The 19,176-nt window shown below is 41.9% G+C and overlaps 1 protein-coding gene across 1 annotated transcript in view; it reads left to right on the top strand.

Moving 5' to 3' along the window:
• The window catches only part of ascc3 (activating signal cointegrator 1 complex subunit 3), a 253,571-nt gene that overhangs the window by 220,340 nt on the left and 14,055 nt on the right, over window positions 1-19,176 (top strand). Inside the window, exons 35-37 of the mRNA XM_081388469.1 lie at window positions 6,807-6,918; window positions 14,320-14,454; window positions 18,106-18,330. Of these exons, the coding sequence (XP_081244595.1) occupies window positions 6,807-6,918; window positions 14,320-14,454; window positions 18,106-18,330 (472 nt within the window). The remainder of the gene's footprint in view (window positions 1-6,806; window positions 6,919-14,319; window positions 14,455-18,105; window positions 18,331-19,176) is intronic.

Below are 19,176 nucleotides of genomic sequence, written 5' to 3'. Positions count from 1 at the left end.
AGTCTACCTTTTGGTGCAGGTGAGGACACATTTGAGCTGCACGCGGTGCAGTCTGAGCTGGAAGCTGTTGAGAAACAGATCCACGACCTTTTAGTAAGAAAAGCCGAGCTGATAGACCGGCGTTTGGCTCTCGAAACATCACGTGCCGAGGCACACAAATCAGAGATTAATGTTACTAACCCGCTGACTCCGACCTCGTCTACTCCGTGCGTTCCTCAACATCGGTCCCGAACGTCGAGGTCGCGATCAGCCATGGTCTCGTTCACTCCGGCTCCAACATGCCATCACGAAGCCTGGATTTTTCCGCAGCGGAAGTCGCGAGTCAGGTCTAGACCAAGAAAACTCTCTCCGACCCTCCCGGTTTTCGAGATATCCACACAAAACCGCTTCTCCCCTCTTCGCGAAACAGAACGCGATGCTGTGATCATCGGCGATTCCATCGTTCGACACGTACACGCTACGTTAAATAAAAGTAAGGTGCATAGTCACTGCTTTCCTGGTGCTCGTGTTTCTGAAATCGCTGCTCACGTTCCCGAGATTCTGAACGAGCGCGTCGGAACCGTTGTCCTGCACGCGGGAGGGGCCGACATCAGACTGCGCCAAACGGAGGTTTTGAAGAAAGACTTCAGGAATCTGATCGATACGGTACGCAGCACATCGCCTGATATAACGATTATTGTGTCAGGACCGCTTCCCACGTATCGACTAGGTCATGAAAAGTTTAGTAGATTATTTGCGCTTAATGAATGGTTAATGTCATGGTGCAATGAGCAGAAACTTCTCTTTGTAAATAATTGGAATCTGTTTTGGGAGCGTCCTAGGCTTTACCGTGCTGATGGCTTACACCCAAGCAGATTCGGATCGGATCTTCTGTCAGATAACATCTCCAAAATGTTAAATACCTTTTGACTAGTAAACAAAAGTCCAAATCATAGTCTCTGCTGCACCAATTTAACTGATATAAATAGTGTAGAACATTGCATAGAAACTGTGTCTATTCCTCGTTTAGTGAGATCAAATCATAAATCTACTGCAGGATCTAGAAAAAATCTAATTGTTATTAAACCAGAAAATGTTGCTATTGGTAATCAAAAACAATTTTTAAAGCTAGGTCTTCTAAACATTAGATCACTCACACCTAAGGCAGTTATTGTAAATGAAATAGTCACAGATAATAGCTTCGATGTACTTTGCCTTACTGAAACCTGGCTTAAACCAAATGATTATTTCGGTTTAAATGAGTCTACTCCATCAGGATACTCCTATAAGCACGAGCCCCGTCTGAATGGTCGTGGCGGCGGTGTTGCAACAATCTATAGAGATTTTCTCAATGTTACTCAGAAAACGGGTTATAAGTTTATTTCATTTGAAGTACTTGTACTAAATGTTACGCTCTTAGATGTTCGAAAAACATCCCTATTATCTCTAGCCTTGGCTACCGTATATAGACCGCCTGGGCCTTACGCTGATTTCCTAAAAGAGTTTGCAGATTTTCTCTCAGACCTATTAGTTAACTTCGATAAAGCATTAATTGTTGGAGACTTTAATATCCATGTAGATAATCAAAATGATGCGTTAGGGGCTGCGTTTACAGATTTATTAAACTCCTTTGGGGTCAAGCAAAACATTACCGGACCGACTCATCGATTTAATCATACACTCGATTTAATTATATCACATGGAACCGATCCAACCGATATAGATATCATTCCACAAAGTGACGATGTCACTGACCATTACATGGTAACTTGCATATTACGTACTCCTGTAATATATCATGCTGCGCCGCGTTAACGATTAGGCAGAACAATCCTTCCATCCACCATAGATAATTTTTCAAACAGCTTATCGGATCTGTCTCAGCTGCTCAGTGAACCCAAACAAACAGATGAACTTGAGGAATTAACTAGCACTATGAGCACCATTCTCTCTGGATCATTGGATATTGTTGCGCCCATTAGATTAAAAAAGGTCAGAGAGAAAAGTAAAGCACCATGGTACAACAGTACTACGCGTGTTCTAAAGAGAGAAACCCGTAATTTAGAGCGTAAATGGAAACAAACCAACTTAGAGGTCTTTAGAATCGCATGGAAAGACAGTATGTCACGTTATAAAAAGGCCCTAAAAGCGGCCAGGGCTGAGCATCTACGCAAACTAATAGAAAACAACCATAACAATCCTAAGTTCTTATTTAACACTGTGGCGAGACTAACAAATAAACAGATGTCTCCTGAACAAAGTATTCCATTACAGTTTAGTAGTAATGATTTCATGAAGTTCTTCACTGAGAAAATAGAAAACATCAGAACCACAATTGTAAACGTTCAATCCTCAATCGCGCCTTATAATTCAGCCTCAATTATCACGCCGCAAGAACAATTACAGTGCTTTTCAACTATAGAACAAAAAGAGTTAAATAAATTTATCATTTCCTCTAAAACAACAACATGTTTATTAGATCCCATACCAACTAAACTATTGAAAGAAGTGTTACCTGTAGTGGAAGAGCCTCTCCTCAATATTATTAACTCGTCTTTATCTTTAGGTCATGTTCCAAGAACATTTAAACTGGCAGTTATAAAACCTCTCATTAAGAAACCACAATTAGATCTGAATAATCTAGTAAATTATAGACCCATTTCAAATCTACCTTTTATGTCTAAAATACTAGAAAAAGTTGTGTCCGCTCAACTGGGCTCTTTCTTACAAGAAAATGACACCTATGAAAAGTTTCAGTCTGGATTCAGGCCGCATCATAGCACTGAAACTGCGCTCGTTAAAATCACAAATGATTTACTTTTAGCTTCTGACCAAGGCTGTATCTCAATATTAGTTTTACTTGATCTTAGTGCTGCGTTCGATACTATAGATCATACAATACTCTTAGATCGACTACAAAATTATACTGGTGTTCAAGGACAAGCATTAAGCTGGTTTAGATCGTATTTATCTGACCGCTACCATTTTGTTTATTTAAATGGAGAAAAATCTATCATAACTCCAGTAAACTATGGAGTGCCGCAGGGATCTGTGTTAGGCCCTCTATTATTCTCAATATATATGCTACCACTTGGAAATATTATAAGGAAACATGGAATTAGTTTCCATTGTTATGCTGATGACACTCAAATCTATATTTCATCACGGCCAGATGAAAACGCTAAATTATCCAAATTGACAGAGTGTGTTAAAGATATAAAAGATTGGATGACGCATAATTTTCTTTTATTAAATCCAGACAAGACAGAGGTACTACTTATCGGTTCAAAAAACCACCCACAAAACCTCTCACAATACAACTTTAACATAGTAGGATGTCCTGTTACTTCATCCTCTACAGTAAAAGACCTGGGTGTTATATTAGACTGCAACCTGTCTTTTGAAAATCATATTTCATATGTTACAAGAACAGCCTTTTTCCACCTTAGAAACATTGCTAAGCTACGTAATATGCTATCAGTTTCTGACGCAGAAAAGTTAGTTCATGCATTCATGACCTCGAGACTAGATTACTGTAATGCGTTATTAGCCGGTTGTCCTGCATCCTTAATAAACAAGCTACAGTTAGTCCAAAATGCCGCCGCTAGAGTTCTAACTAGATCAAGAAAATATGATCATATAACACCGATTTTATCATCCCTACATTGGTTACCTATAAAGTCCCGTATTAATTACAAGGTATTGCTACTGACTTATAAAGCCCTAAACGGCTTAGCTCCAGTCTATTTAACCGATCTTCTATCGCCCTATAATCCATCGCGCTCTTTAAGGTCACTAAATTCGAGGCTTTTGGTCATACCTAGGATATCCAGATCCACCAAAGGAGGGAGAGCATTTTCACATTTAGCACCAAAACTCTGGAATAGTCTTCCGGATACTGTTCGTTGCTCAGACTCGCTCTCCCAGTTTAAAACTAGATTAAAGACGCATCTCTTCAGCCAGGCATTCATATAATACTTTTAATCCTACAGTTAAATCCGACCTCTAGTTCATAAACGCCAGAGGAGAACTGGCCCCCGACTGAGCCCGGGTTCTCCCAAGGTTTTTTTTTTTCTCCATTAGGTCACCTGATGGAGTTTTTCGGTTCCTTGCCACTGTTGCCTTTGGCTTGCTCAGTTGGGGATATTTGGGGATATTTAATTGAATTAATCAATCAACGATACTATTGATCAGCATTACCGAACGTAGACGTTCCACTAGAAACAAACATTGATGTATTGTTCTAATTTATTACTGTGAAGCTGCTTTGATACAACCTGTGTTGTGAAAAGCGCTATATAAATAAACTTGACTTGACTTGACTTGACTTGATGGCCTAAGACACGAAACGAGCGGTTTGTGTGAGAAAACGAACAGTATTTATATCGTTTTTACCTCTTGTAACACAGCCACGTCCAAGTGATTTGAGGCCGCGCACGCATCCTGGTGTGTACGCAGACTGGTGCATAGAAATATACACTAGATGTCGCCTTGGCTACGGCAGTTCATTGGAACGAATGTCTTTAATGCGACATCTAGTCTATAATCTTTCATATATCAAAATTTAATTTCAAAGTGAACTATCCCTTTAGTTTATAGTGTGTAGCACCTACAGCTCTGCATTTCCTTCAGTAGGCTAATGCAGAATAGGCTGTTCACACACCAGTCTTAAACACACAGCAGCAGAAAAGCTGCTTGTTAGGTTGTAATGATCAGAGAGATGGTTTTGTTGAACAGTCAGTTCTTCTCCAGCTGCGTCTCTGTTTCTGTTTGGTTTGTCTGTGGAAGTATGTGATGCTATGAAAAATTCAAAAGGGTGTGTAGACCTGTGGCCTTTTAATCGTAGACTAATGTCCTTTCTCTCTCTCACACACACACACACACACACACACACACACACACACACACACACACGAAGGCCTCCAGACTGGCAGTTACCTTGACACTTCTCTCCTCCTGATAACTGCCGGGAGATGTTCACATTTCACAGTGTGTACCAGCTGAAACCGGCCCTGGAAATTATCCGTGCGCGTGCGCGTGCGCGTGTGTGTGTGTGTGTGTGTGTGTGTGTGTGTGTGTGTGTGTGTGTGTGTGTGTGTGTGTGTGTGTGTGTGTGTGTGTGTGTGTGTGAGTGTGTGTGTGTGAGTGTGTGTGTGTGTGTGTGTGTGTGTGTGTGTGTGTGTGTGTGTGTGTGTGTGTGTGTGTGTGTGTGTGTGTGTGTGTGTGTGTGTGTGTGTGTGAGTGTGTGTGTGTGTGTGTGTGTGTGTGTGTGTGTGTGTGTGCGCGTGCGCTGATCATTATTTACATGGACATCTTTATTTACATATCAGTGATATAATTATTAAAATATTAACACACACAGATCATGTTATCAATACTTTTGAGATTTTGAGTGCTGAAAAAAAAATTTGCAGTTTCTACAGAACAGTATCAATACAACCAGAATTAACTGTTTTTTTTCTCTCTCTCTCTCACACACACACACACACACACACACACACACACACACACGAACAGCAGGAGAAATGTTTGCCGTCACTCAGAGTTAATGAAGTGCATAGTTGTGTGTGTATCTCATGTGGTTGCTCTTACAGCTTTGCTGAGCATGGAAGTGATTTCGGCTCTCTAGCAAATCTGGGAATGATTTTGCAGCAAAGCATTGCTTTTCTGAGGTGTTGTGTTTTTGAATAAACACCCACCTGTGCTGTCAAAGTATCTCTCTCAGTATCATATGCATTATTGCTTACACTATATTGATAAAAACATTCTGTAAGGTATTTATTAAGGATGCATGTCATATTGGCCAATATCCCTTTTTTAAGTGCATCACTCAATATTCCCCAACTCCAACATTAAATCTCTATAAAGATCACAAATTAACGTGATGTGATTGTCAGCATTACGATGTGCATTATGATATGATTTTACATAAATACATACATTTGTAACGTTTATGGAGATGCAGCATAAAATACTTGTTGGTTATTAAGCTCTCTGTTTAGATTTTGATTTGATTTCTATTAATGCTGGATAATTCTTTTAACAGTGTTTCACTTTAGTGAAAGATTTGCTGTTCACTTTGAGAAGCGCTGTTTTCTTCACACATGAAGAACAGGAGATATGTATTTAGAATATGTCATTATTTCTGCCTTTATATCTACATGAAAATAATTGAAATGAATGTGACATTAATCTTTGGTCTGTTGTCTCATGTCGCCATTGCATTATCGAGCAAGCTTATTACATTTTCCTCCGTAGTGCACAGCTGTAGTGTGAACAGTGTTTTTTGTTTTGTTGTTGTTGTTGTTTGTTTTAAATAGCCAAAATAGATTTAAAAAATATAAAATACATTTATAACATCATATCAGACAAAATCAAATTCCAGTAAAAATAGCCAAGCATCCTTCAAAATAATAACCTCAGCTGATTCGCAAAACTGCATTAAAAATGCAAACAAATTAAAGCTTTTTAGAGGATCATTTTAAATAAAAGTGCATTTTGTCTGATGGCACTGGCAGATTTTTTGTTTAAAACGTATATTAATATCTTCACCTCATTCATATCTTATCCAATATACACTAATAATATATGCAGCTGTTGTATCCTCCAGTAGTTAATATCCAGTGAAATTCTCTGGTAAATGTGTCTTGTTTTAAGCACGTTTAGATATTTTTACGAGAAAATAAGATGCTCAGAATCATCAAAGATACTCATTAAGAAGATTGCAGATCAAAATCCTAATAAAATAAGCAGATTTTCTGTGTTGAATATTGCCGATGAGTCATTTTAGTGTGTTCCACTTTTAACTGCTCTCTCTTTGTTCTCAGCTACTATAATTTGGATGACACCAGCCATGAAACCATTAACAAATACCTTTCAACCCTGGTGGAGAGGAGCCTGAGAGACCTGGAGTGCTCGTACTGCATGGAGATACAGCAGGTATTTCTACACGCTGCCCAGTTCTGGTTTGATCATTTATGCGTTTACATTTACATTTAGTCATTTAGCAGACGCCTTTATCCAAATCGACTTACAAAATGAGGAATACAGCAAGCGAGACATCACGAAGAGGCAAAAAACAACACAAGAAGTGCTCAAAATACAATGTTTAAGACATTGCTTAGAGTAGCATAAGCCAGACAAGGGAGGATTAAAGTAAAGGAAATAGATTTTTATTTTTATTTTTTTATGAATTGAATTGTTCACAGAAGAGATTTTTCAGAGTTTTCAGCTGTCTTTTGAATGTTGTCAGGTTTTATTATATGTTATTTGTTCATTATTTCTGTTATTATCAGCTGTTACTACTGCAATATTATTTCCTAGTTTGATGTTATTATTTAGGTCTGAGTTGCCACATCTGTAGTCATGAGAATTGTTACATCAGGTCAATTCCAAACCCTTGCGAGCATTTTGGGGATCATGGGTAATTCATTAGCTGCGTCCCAATTCTAAGGCTTTCCTACAAATGTGCCCTTTTTTACCTGAGCTGCAAATGTGAGAACGAGCCTATCCCAAGTTCCCCTTCGTCTGCTCACTATGACGTACATAAGAAGTGATTCTGACGAATGGGGATCTCACTCGAGAGCCTATCTACAATCTCCAATGCACATTGGCATGCGATAATTGCACCAGCTGCTTTGCATCACGACAAGCATATAATGAACGGCAGGTGCATGGCATCCTTGTCTTTCGCTTCGGAGCCAGACAGTGAATGCTGTTCCTGCTCTGCAAGCTGGTGTTGGTGCTACAGTACAGACAGCACTGGCCGCGATCTCACAGAAAGCAGCTGTTTTCACAGCTCTGAATGTTGCGCCTTCAATGAGAATGTGAGTGTTCACATCAGGCTTGCACTATCATCCTGTTTGTGTAGCCTTGGTCATCCCTGGGTGCTTCAGCCCCAGAGAGAGCAGTTTCCTGAAAGAGCATACACGGGTTGACACTGCGTCATTTTTAAGATGTCATTAAAACCGTGTGTTGCTGGATGCGGTCATTTCCTATCCTCATATGACGGCCATGATCACTGTTTCACATGCCTGGGCTTAAGCGTGTTGAGACTGCGTTTGTGGGTGGTTCATGTTCTCTCATGAGAGCATGACCTCGTCGGCACGTTGTTCGTCTCCTCTTTCTCGTAAAGGCTTAAGCCACTCAGCGTGCCATGTGCCGTCGAGCTGCCGGCTGACAGCGCGGGTTGTCATGGCAACCCAGCGCACGTCGTTCGGCCCTCTAGATGCGCGGTCGAGACTCAAGTGCCTCAAACAAGGTGGAGTCCCCATGCCTATTCCCCGATCTAGTTCGCCTTTGGTGGCCACCAGAAAAGGGCTACTTTGGCTAATAGCATTGGTGATCTGAGGATTACAGTGAGCGTTCCCCGACGAGACCACCGCCTCGTCAGTCCCCTGTGAAAAAATAAAACTGTCACAGCCAGCTCTACTGTGACGTTGAGCTTTTGCAGGAAGACGATGCCACCTGTCTCTGCAGCCTTGAGACGGGAGACCCAGAGTCAGCTGCTCTTCCCTGGTTGAGGGCCGGGCGGAGAATCTTTTGTTTTTTCAAATTCTGGTCCGCTGCTGGCGACTCAGCAGCTTCTCTGGGTCTCGAGGGCGTGGATGGCAGTGAGTGACGCTTTCATGCCTTGCCACTCCCGTCCCCCTGTGTCGCCAGCAGGCAGCAGTATGCGGTTCGGGGATGCCACCAGGCCTTCCCACGCATCCTCTGCCCCACCCTGGCTGCCTCAGTGCCTCCCAAGCCAAGTCCCTGTGTTCCACCTCGCTACCCCACCCCGGGTACATCTGTGGTCCCGTTGGTCCCGCTTGCACGGTGTCTGGGAGCATGGCAAGCATGCGATTCAGTTCGCCCAGCACCCATGACCCTCGGCACGGATGCACCGGCACATAGCTGGCCCCGGGGCCTACGCAAGTATGCGTTTCCCCCAGTGAGCCTTCTCAGGGAGGCTCAGGGAGGACGAGGAGCAGGTCTTGTTAGTTGCGCCGTATTGGCCCAATTCACAGAACTTATGCTCCTCGCGACAGCCCCTCCTTGGCCCATTCCTCTGAGGAAGGACCGGGAAGACCCCCGAAGATGTCCGATCAGAGTTGTGCTTTCTTTCCTGCAAGATGGGTTGGAGTGAAGGTTGTCTTCCTCCACCCTCAAAGTGTATGTTGCCGCCATCGCCGCACTTCATGATGCAGTTGAAGGTAAGTCATTCTGAGGGGAGCGGCGAGACTGAATCCCCCCCCCCCATACCCTCTTGGGACCTGTCTCTGGTGCTCAGTGCACTGCAGAGACCACTGCAGTCAGCTGAGTTAAAGATCCTGTCACTAAAGACAGTGCTCCTGACTGCTCTGGCTTATATTAAGAGGGTAGAGGACCTGCAAGCATTTTCAGTCAACGAATCGTGCCTAGAATTCAGGCCGGCCAACTATCACATTGTCCTGAGACCCCGGGCTTGGATACGTGTCCAAGGATCCTACCACTCCCTTCAGCCAGCAGAAGGGAAAGGCTGTCTCCAAGCAGAGGATGGCCCACTGGATAGTGGATTCCATCGTCTTGGCTTATGAAGCCCAAGGCGTGCCTTGCCCGTTCTGGTTGTGAGCACACTCAACTAGAAGTGTAGCTTCCTCCTGGGCATAGGCTCAAAGCGCCTAGTTGACAGATATTTGTAGAGCTGCGGGCTGGTCGACACCTAACATGTTTGCTAGATTCTATATCCTCCGTGTAGAGCCGGTATCTTCCCGTATACTCGCAACTGGCCAGTAGTGCGAGGAACCCGTTCTTAGTGTCGGCTTGCAACGCCACTCCCACCCTGCTGGGCCGGATATGTGCGTCTATTTGCTGCAGTAGTGTTCCCCAGAGATGGCTTACCCTGTTGAGTTCTTCCATCACCCCTGCGGCAGTCCGATGTTGCGGAGTGTCTGATGCCAGTCCATATGTAGCTGTCCCTGCGGCGATCCTCTGTGGACAAGCCTGTGTCTATTCCACAACCGAGCCCACTCTGTCGTCTCTGCTGGTGTTCTTTCCCCCCTATAACTAGGCTGGAACCACCCCAGAGACTACCATATGTTGTACTATCCTGCTTGGCTAGTCCATATGTGTAACCGTCACAGTGCCTCCCTCCGGGTTAGGATGTGACTTCCACAGCGTTCCCTTCCCCAAAGGCACGCTTTCCCGGGGTTATCCAATAAGTCACACTGAGTGGGTCTTGCGGAACGGCAGTGACTGACCTTCTCTACTTAGAGCTCCTACTTTCTGCCCAACACTGCGGTCAGACCAGGAGGCTCAAGCAGAGCGCTGGAAGGGCCAACAGCAGTGGTGTTTTGGTAGATATCCCCATTCGTCAGAATCACTTCTGACGTACGTCATAGTGAGCTGACGAAGGGGAACGTCTCGGTTACGTATGGTAACCCTCGTTCCCCGAGGAGGGAACGGAGACGTACGTCCCCTCGCCACAGTTGCTGAGCTTCCGCTGTACGGCTGAGTCTTAAGTCCGGCTCCTCAGCGATGCACAGCAGCTGGTGCAGTTATCGCATGCCAATGTGCATTGGCTTGTTTAGTTACACTTGAAGTAGATAGGCTCTCGAGCAAGTTCCCCATTCGTCAGAATCACTTCTGACATACGTCTCCATTCCCTCCACAGGGAACGAGGGTTACCACACGTAACCAAGACGATTCATTGCACGTTGGTGACGATTGCAATTTTTTTTTTTTTTTTTTTTTTGCCGGGTTAGACCTATAATTGTCGGGTTTTAACTTACTTTAATATCTAACGATACAAATGTTTGTTTGTTTTTTGTCTTTAAAAGACATTTTATTGCTATTTGTATGTTGATACATCTTACCAATATGCGATTTTATAGATGGTTTATACTCTTTTATATGTACAGAAATGGACCATGGTGAACATATTTAGACAGGTTTTGTTTTCGGACAGTTGTATATAACTTTCAAAAAAGTTCAGTATAAAGGCACAAGTATAAAGTACAACGAGCAATCCTCTGTAGGCTAGACCCTACCATTTGACAACACTCGGTCTGACCTTTGTGTGTACTATGTATAATTATTTTGTATATATAAATACACACACATGCATGCATATATTTAAGAAAAATGTGTTGTTTATATATAAAATATATATAAATTATATATAAATATATATTTACAGCATATACATTCAAATATTTCTTAAATATATACATGCATGTCTCAGAAGTCATGTAAATTAACAGTTTTGACTGGAGGAATGTGTTCTTTGACCTGTCCTGAGTTGGCCTGTATCTCGACCTGTGTTGTGTTCATCAGTGACTGTATTCATCAGTGACTGTTGTCATGTTCATCAGTGACTGTATTCATCAGTGACTGTATTCATCAGTGACTGTGTTCATCAGTGACTGTGTTCATCAGTGACTGTTGTCATGTTCATCAGTGACTGTGTTCATCAGTGACTGTTGTCGTGTTCATCAGTGACTGTGTTCATCAGTGACTGTTGTCGTGTTCATCAGTGACTGTGTTCATCAGTGACTGTATTCATCAGTGACTGTTGTCATGTTCATCAGTGACTGTGTTCATCAGTGACTGTTGTCATGTTCATCAGTGACTGTTCATCAGTGACTGTGTTCATCAGTGACTGTTGTCATGTTCATCAGTGACTGTTCATCAGTGACTGTGTTCATCAGTGACTGTTGTCATGTTCATCAGTGACTGTTGTCGTGTTCATCAGTGACTGTGTTCATCAGTGACTGTATTCATCAGTGACTGTTGTCATGTTCATCAGTGACTGTGTTCATCAGTGACTGTTGTCGTGTTCATCAGTGACTGTTCATCAGTGACTGTTGTCGTGTTCATCAGTGACTGTGTTCATCAGTGACTGTGTTCATCAGTGACTGTTGTCATGTTCATCAGTGACTGTGTTCATCAGTGACTGTTGTCATGTTCATCAGTGACTGTGTTCATCAGTGACTGTGTTGTCATGTTCATCAGTGACTGTGTTCATCAGTGACTGTTCATCAGTGACTGTTGTCGTGTTCATCAGTGACTGTGTTCATCAGTGACTGTATTCATCAGTGACTGTTGTCGTGTTCATCAGTGACTGTGTTCATCAGTGACTGTTGTCGTGTTCATCAGTGACTGTGTTCATCAGTGACTGTGTTCATCAGTGACTGTTGTCGTGTTCATCAGTGACTGTGTTCATCAGTGACTGTTGTCGTGTTCATCAGTGACTGTGTTCATCAGTGACTGTGTTCATCAGTGACTGTTGTCGTGTTCATCAGTGACTGTGTTCATCAGTGACTGTGTTCATCAGTGACTGTTCATCAGTGACTGTTCATCAGTGACTGTTGTCGTGTTCATCAGTGACTGTTCATCAGTGACTGTGTTCATCAGTGACTGTGTTCATCAGTGACTGTTCATCAGTGACTGTGTTGTTGTGTTAATCAATGACTGTGTTGTCATGTTCATCAGTGACTGTGTTCATCAGTGACTGTGTTGTCATGTTCATCAGTGACTGTTGTCGTGTTCATCAGTGACTGTGTTCATCAGTGACTGTGTTCATCAGTGACTGTTCATCAGTGACTGTTGTCGTGTTCATCAGTGACTGTGTTCATCAGTGACTGTTCATCAGTGACTGTTGTCGTGTTCATCAGTGACTGTGTTCATCAGTGACTGTATTCATCAGTGACTGTTGTCGTGTTCATCAGTGACTGTGTTCATCAGTGACTGTTGTCGTGTTCATCAGTGACTGTGTTCATCAGTGACTGTGTTCATCAGTGACTGTTGTCGTGTTCATCAGTGACTGTTGTCGTGTTCATCAGTGACTGTGTTCATCAGTGACTGTGTTCATCAGTGACTGTGTTCATCAGTGACTGTTGTCGTGTTCATCAGTGACTGTGTTCATCAGTGACTGTGTTCATCAGTGACTGTTGTCGTGTTCATCAGTGACTGTGTTCATCAGTGACTGTGTTCATCAGTGACTGTTGTCGTGTTCATCAGTGACTGTGTTCATCAGTGACTGTGTTCATCAGTGACTGTTCATCAGTGACTGTTCATCAGTGACTGTTGTCGTGTTCATCAGTGACTGTTCATCAGTGACTGTGTTCATCAGTGACTGTGTTCATCAGTGACTGTTCATCAGTGACTGTGTTGTTGTGTTAATCAATGACTGTGTTGTCGTGTTCATCAGTGACTGTGTTTTGTCGTGTTCATCAGTGACTGTGTTTTGTCGTGTTCATCAGTGACTGTTTTCGTGTTCATCAGTGACTGTGTTTTGTCGTGTTCATCAGTGACTGTGTTTTGTCGTGTTCATCAGTGACTGTTTTCATGTTCATCAGTGACTGTGTTGTCGTGTTCATCAGTGACTGTGTTGTCGTGTTCATCAGTGACTGTGTTGTCGTGTTCATCAGTGACTGTGTTGTCGTGTTCATCAGTGACTGTGTTGTCATGTTCATCAGTGACTGTGTTGTCGTGTTCATCAGTGACTGTGTTGTCGTGTTCATCAGTGACTGTGTTGTCATGTTCCTCAGTGACTGTGTTGTCATGTTCATCAGTGACTGTGTTGTCGTGTTCATCAGTGACTGTGTTGTCGTGTTCATCAGTGACTGTGTTGTCGTGTTCATCAGTGACTGTGTTGTCATGTTCATCAGTGACTGTGTTGTCATGTTCATCAGTGACTGTGTTGTCGTATTCATCAGTGACTGTTCATCAGTGACTGTGTTGTCGTGTTCATCAGTGACTGTGTTTTCATGATAATCAGTGACTGTGTTGTCGTGTTCATCAGTGACTGTGTTCGTCAGTGACTGTTTTCATGTTCATCAGTGACTGTTTTCATGTTCATCAGTGACTATGTTGTCGTGTTCATCAGTGACTGTGTTTTCATGTTCATCAGTGACTGTGTTGTCGTGTTCATCAGTGACTGTGTTTTCATGTTCATCAGTGACTATGTTGTCGTGTTCATCAGTGACTGTGTTTTCATGTTCATCAGTGACTGTGTTGTCGTGTTCATCAGTGACTGTGTTCATCAGTGACTGTGTTCATCAGTGAGTGTGTTTTCATGTTCATCAGTGACTGTGTTCATCAGTGACTGTGTTGTCATGTTCATCAGTGACTGTGTTCATCAGTGACTGTGTTGTCGTGTTCATCAGTGACTGTGTTCATCAGTGACTGTGTTGTCGTGTTCATCAGTGACTGTGTTTTCATGTTCATCAGTGACTGTGTTGTCGTGTTCATCAGTGACTGTGTTTTCATGTTCATCAGTGACTGTGTTCATCAGTGAATGTGTTGTCATGTTTGTCAGTGACTGTGTTAATCAGTGACTATGTTGTCATGTTAATCAGGGACTTGTGTTGTGTTCAGGACGAGCAGACCATCGACCCGCTGACCTACGGTCGCATCGCATCCTACTATTACCTGAAACACCAGACCATCCGCATGTTCAAAGAGCGTCTGAAGCCGGAGCTTCCCGTCCAGGATCTGCTGGCCGTCCTGTCGGTGAGCAAACACTCGTTTAAAAGCATCTCTCATCTTCTGCTCAGTGAAGCGTTCAGGGACAGTGCACTTTAAACACCAATGCATCACCACCTTCACTGGCCAACATCCTGACACAGTTAATGATTATTCCATGAGTCCAGTTTGGCTTGATACAGCTGAGCGCACACACACACACACACACACACACACACACACACACATAAGGGTTGGTGTGAAAATGATCAGCTCTTTACGCCCGCCTCATTAGAGTGCCTCGCTCTCACTGATCACAGACATAATTGAGACATAAAGGCTTTTCACACTCCACTGACGTCCTCACAGCATGACATCTGTCTCACACTCGAGACACCGCACAACTGATGCAAACTATACTGTTAAAACATGTTCTTATAACCAGAGCTTTTGAGATTAGAGAATATATTTTCACTTTCCACAAACGTGGTGTAAATTGGTGTCCTGTTACATTTATCTAAACATTAAAGGCACAAATATTTTAATTCCCAAATGGCCTAAATCTGAAATTCTGTTAGCCAGTGTTTTGTTTTTTTAAGAAAAAAAAAATGTTTATTTAATTTTTATATTTATTTAATGGTCATTGCTAGAAAATGATGCAATCAGTTTGTAGTTTTCAAAAATCTTGCCCCCAAATATTGATAGTTTTGTTGAAATCATTGAAATAGATCATCGAGCAGCGCAGATCGTTTTTTATTTTGATCTTCCGATGTGAACAAGTAACAATTTTGTCCAAAGTTTAAGCAATTTTCACTGACTCCTTTTAAAAAATGACAAAACATTTAACTTCATTATTTAGCTTTAAGCCATTTGGGGAAAAATTTTAATCACTTTGACCCAGAATTATTATTTATTTTTTTAATTTATACACTAAGTTAATATTATATTTATTATATTATAGTTATACTATATATTATAGTCACTCAGGCCTGTTGTTGAGGTGAAATCATGTACAGTAGTGGCCAAAAGTGATGTCCTGTCTAGGAAAATTGTAATTATTGAACCTTATTTAAATATTATTAAAAATGCCTTAAAGATTTTGTGATCGTATTTGCGCAATTGTGCTTTGAGTCGATTATTATATCTGTGATAATAATGCAGTGAAACATGGCAAATTGTGGCGAAATAATTTTTGGACAGGCTGTCATACCAAGAAATTATGAACAATAAAATAAAAAAAATTATAGGTGAACCAATGAAATATTAGTAACTGATTATGTTGTAGTCGATGTATGCTTTTTTCCTTTTCCTTTTTAGAAATTATATAAGATTTATTGATAACATTGGCACTGTTTGAAAGTTCAAAACATAAAACAGACAAACTTCAAGTTTTTTACTTAAAAATGAACAAAATTTGCAACTTTATATTCGTATAAAATATAGTGATGCTATTTCAATGTTTGTAATATACTTTTCTCTAGAGTTTAATTGGTAACAAGCAAGCTATATGGACAGTTAATATCCTGTTGCATCAAAAATAACATAAAACAGTCAAGATTTTGCTTAATATCACCATGGCTTCCAGTTCAACATAAATAGAACATGTAGATTAAATGCATGTTCTTTTTATAACTTTATGCTCTCTGTGGCTAATAATAAAGGATCTGATTGCCTGTGTGATTCATTATATTATTTCTTGAAGATATCAGCTTTTAAATACTCCAGATAAGCATGAATAAAAAGTAAATCTAAAGGTTCATTTAATGCGAGATTTTTTCTGATTTTTAACTGTGCAAGCAGCAATGAAGATGTTTTTACAGACAATCATTCTCCAGATTTATCCATAACCTTCCTAAAAGAATAAAAAACGACAAGACATTCGAGCCTGTGACCGCAGAATGACCTGGGCAAACAGAAGAGTCTCAGATTACCTGATGCCACAAAAGATTCATCAGCTGAACTGGTCAAAATATAGAGATGAGAGGAGCTTTGAGTCATGTCTGTGAATATTAATGTGTGTATGTGTGTGTGTTTGTGTGTCAGTAATAAGAAAAGAGCACATGTTAATGTGGTAATGACGCCTGAGGCAGCAGGGATAAATCACTGATCCTCACAGTTACATGTTTCCCGCTTGATTATCCACTTATTACATCTCGCTGTCTAACGCTTAACAAAAGCCTGACATGAGGTGGGCAGAACCCCCGTTTTCACTCTAACCAGTCGTTCAATAGCAACAAATGACCCCTGTGTGAGACGCCTCCCCCATCAGCCCCTCGTTCACCCGTATTGTCCTGTAATTACCGTGGAGCGCTTCATAATGAGACACGAGTCAAGAGACACGAGCCCCCCTCGTCCCACCACTGCGGTCTTGACCTTCTCCAGTCCAACCGCCAATTAAAATCATACAACAACGCTATAAACGGTTAAATCGAGACTTTAGTGTTAGTGTGTGTCCAGTAGCTCAGGTGGTTGAGAAGGGGTTCGACTCCCAGATGAACATGCTGATGAAAAGTACAATTCTAATTATTGTGTATTCTTGCAATGCAGTGTAAGTTGTTTTAGATAACATGCATAAATATTAATATCCTGCAATTTGAGCTCCTCCCACAAACATCTGAACATTCCATGGAATTACGGCACTCAAGAAGTGACATCATTAGGGGTGTAACGAATACACTCATGTATTCATGAGTGACTCATGTCACGATTCGATACATGTCACGAAACTGAACTCACGATACGATATTATTGCGATACTCCAAGACATATGATAAAAGGTTAACAATGAACTGTTGATTAAAATGCTAAATTTGGTGTTACATTGTGTGTGTAAATGAATAGGCTTGGTCTTGTTGCTGGAAACCCAAAGCACAGGACAATAGAGACGCCAGAATAACAATATTCATGATTCTGAAGCTGAAAATACTGTATTCATTTAGACTAATATGCTTTCACTGACTAGATATATTTAAAATAATGTAGGCCACTTTTTACTGGTAACATCAGACATTTGGCATTATCAGGACCCACAAATATTCCCCCATTGCATTATTATACATTATATTCAACATTATATATAGCAGTTTAATGTAGTACTGACACCAAAACTCTGAAAACTTAAATTTTTCTCGCACAGTACATTTTCATTTTTGGGTGAACTATACACAATACATATTGTTGCATTTTTGTATTGTGATATGTGTTACACCTCTACTGTTTACTAAATCTAGCCCTATATCTGTCCATCGCAGCTCTTAAAGGGATAGGTCACTTTTAAATGAAAATTCTGTCATCATATACTCACCCTTGTGTTGTTTCAAACCTGTATGAATTTCTTTCTATTGACTTCCATAGTAGGAAAAAAATATACTATGGAAGTCAGTGGGACCCAGAAACTGTCTGGTTACTGATATTCTTCTAAATATCTTCCTTTCTGTTCAGCAGAAGAAAGAAATTCATACAGGTTTGAAACAACATGAGGGTGATTATATGATGACAGAATTTTCATTTTAAATGTTAAATTTAAATGGTGTTTTTGAGAAGTGAATGAGGTGTTCAGTGAATGCTGTGTGTGTGTGTGTGTGTGTGTGTGTGTGTGTGTGTGTGTGTGTGTGTGTGTGTGTGTGTGTGTGTGTGTGTGTGTGTGTGTGTGTGTGTGTGTGTGTGTGTGTGTGTGTGTGTGTGTGTGTGTGTTCTCAGGAAGCCGAGGAGTACGCCGAGCTCCCGGTCCGGCACAACGAGGACCAGTTGAACAGTGAACTGGCCCAGCGGCTCCCAATCCCGGTGAACCCGCACTCCTACGACAGCGCACACACCAAAACACACCTGCTCCTGCAGGCCCACTTCAGCCGCGCACAACTGCCCTGCAGCGACTACAGCACCGACACCAAAACGGCCCTGGACAACACCATACGCATCTGCCAGGTGTGTGTGTGTGTGTGTGTTCATATGTTCATATACGTGTGTGTGTGTGTGTATACAGGTTTGACTATACTTTTGAGGGTCAAATCACTTGTATAGTGAAATATTATGACAACCAACTTGGGTTAGGCCACAGAAAATATCATTAACCTGATATAAAATCAATGGAAGTCTATGCAATGTCCTCACTAATACAGTGAAACAAACGTGTGTGTGTGTGTGTGCACACTTTTCCAAGACGGCATCCTAATGTTGCCCTGCCATCCGGTGTTATTCTGACGTGTGTAAACAGACTCGCAGTGCAACACACTGAGGACAGAGTGCCTGAAGTGTGGATATGATTTATGGATATTGGACTGTGAGGTCGTTTGGATGGTCATAAAACACTCTCCTCGGGGGCAGTCGTAAAAACCCTGCGCTCCGGATCCGGCACAGCAACCTGATGTCGATTGTTCATGCCTGATGGCACACCTTCAAATCTGTTTGCAATTGGCTATGCCTGAGACACACTCTTGAGTTGCTCTGGCCAGGACTGGACAGATTGTCCACGCTGGCGGTCCGGCTCTGCCAACGGCTCGTGTGTGTGTGTGTGTGTCTGGGAGTGATTGGCTATGCTTCTCCATGATGTGGTTACTTTTCTGGGTTCCTGCTGAGACAGTCCTGCTGGCAGCTCGTGTGTGTTCATAGCAGTCGCTCTCTTACACACCTGAGCTCATCCTGCAGTGATGTCACAGCATTAACCCTTCCCATGATGTTTTTTCTGCTGTCTCTCTCTCTCTCTCTCTCTCTCTCTCTCTCTCTCTCTCTCTCTCTCTCTCTCTCTCTCTCTCTCTCTCTCTCTCTCTGCGC

The sequence above is a fragment of the Scardinius erythrophthalmus genome (genome assembly GCF_964197995.2).
Source record: "Scardinius erythrophthalmus genome assembly, chromosome: 16".
Lineage (NCBI taxonomy): Eukaryota > Metazoa > Chordata > Actinopteri > Cypriniformes > Leuciscidae > Scardinius > Scardinius erythrophthalmus.
The sequence above is the reverse complement of the archived record's forward strand: the minus strand, read 5'-3'. Positions and strand labels throughout refer to the sequence as shown.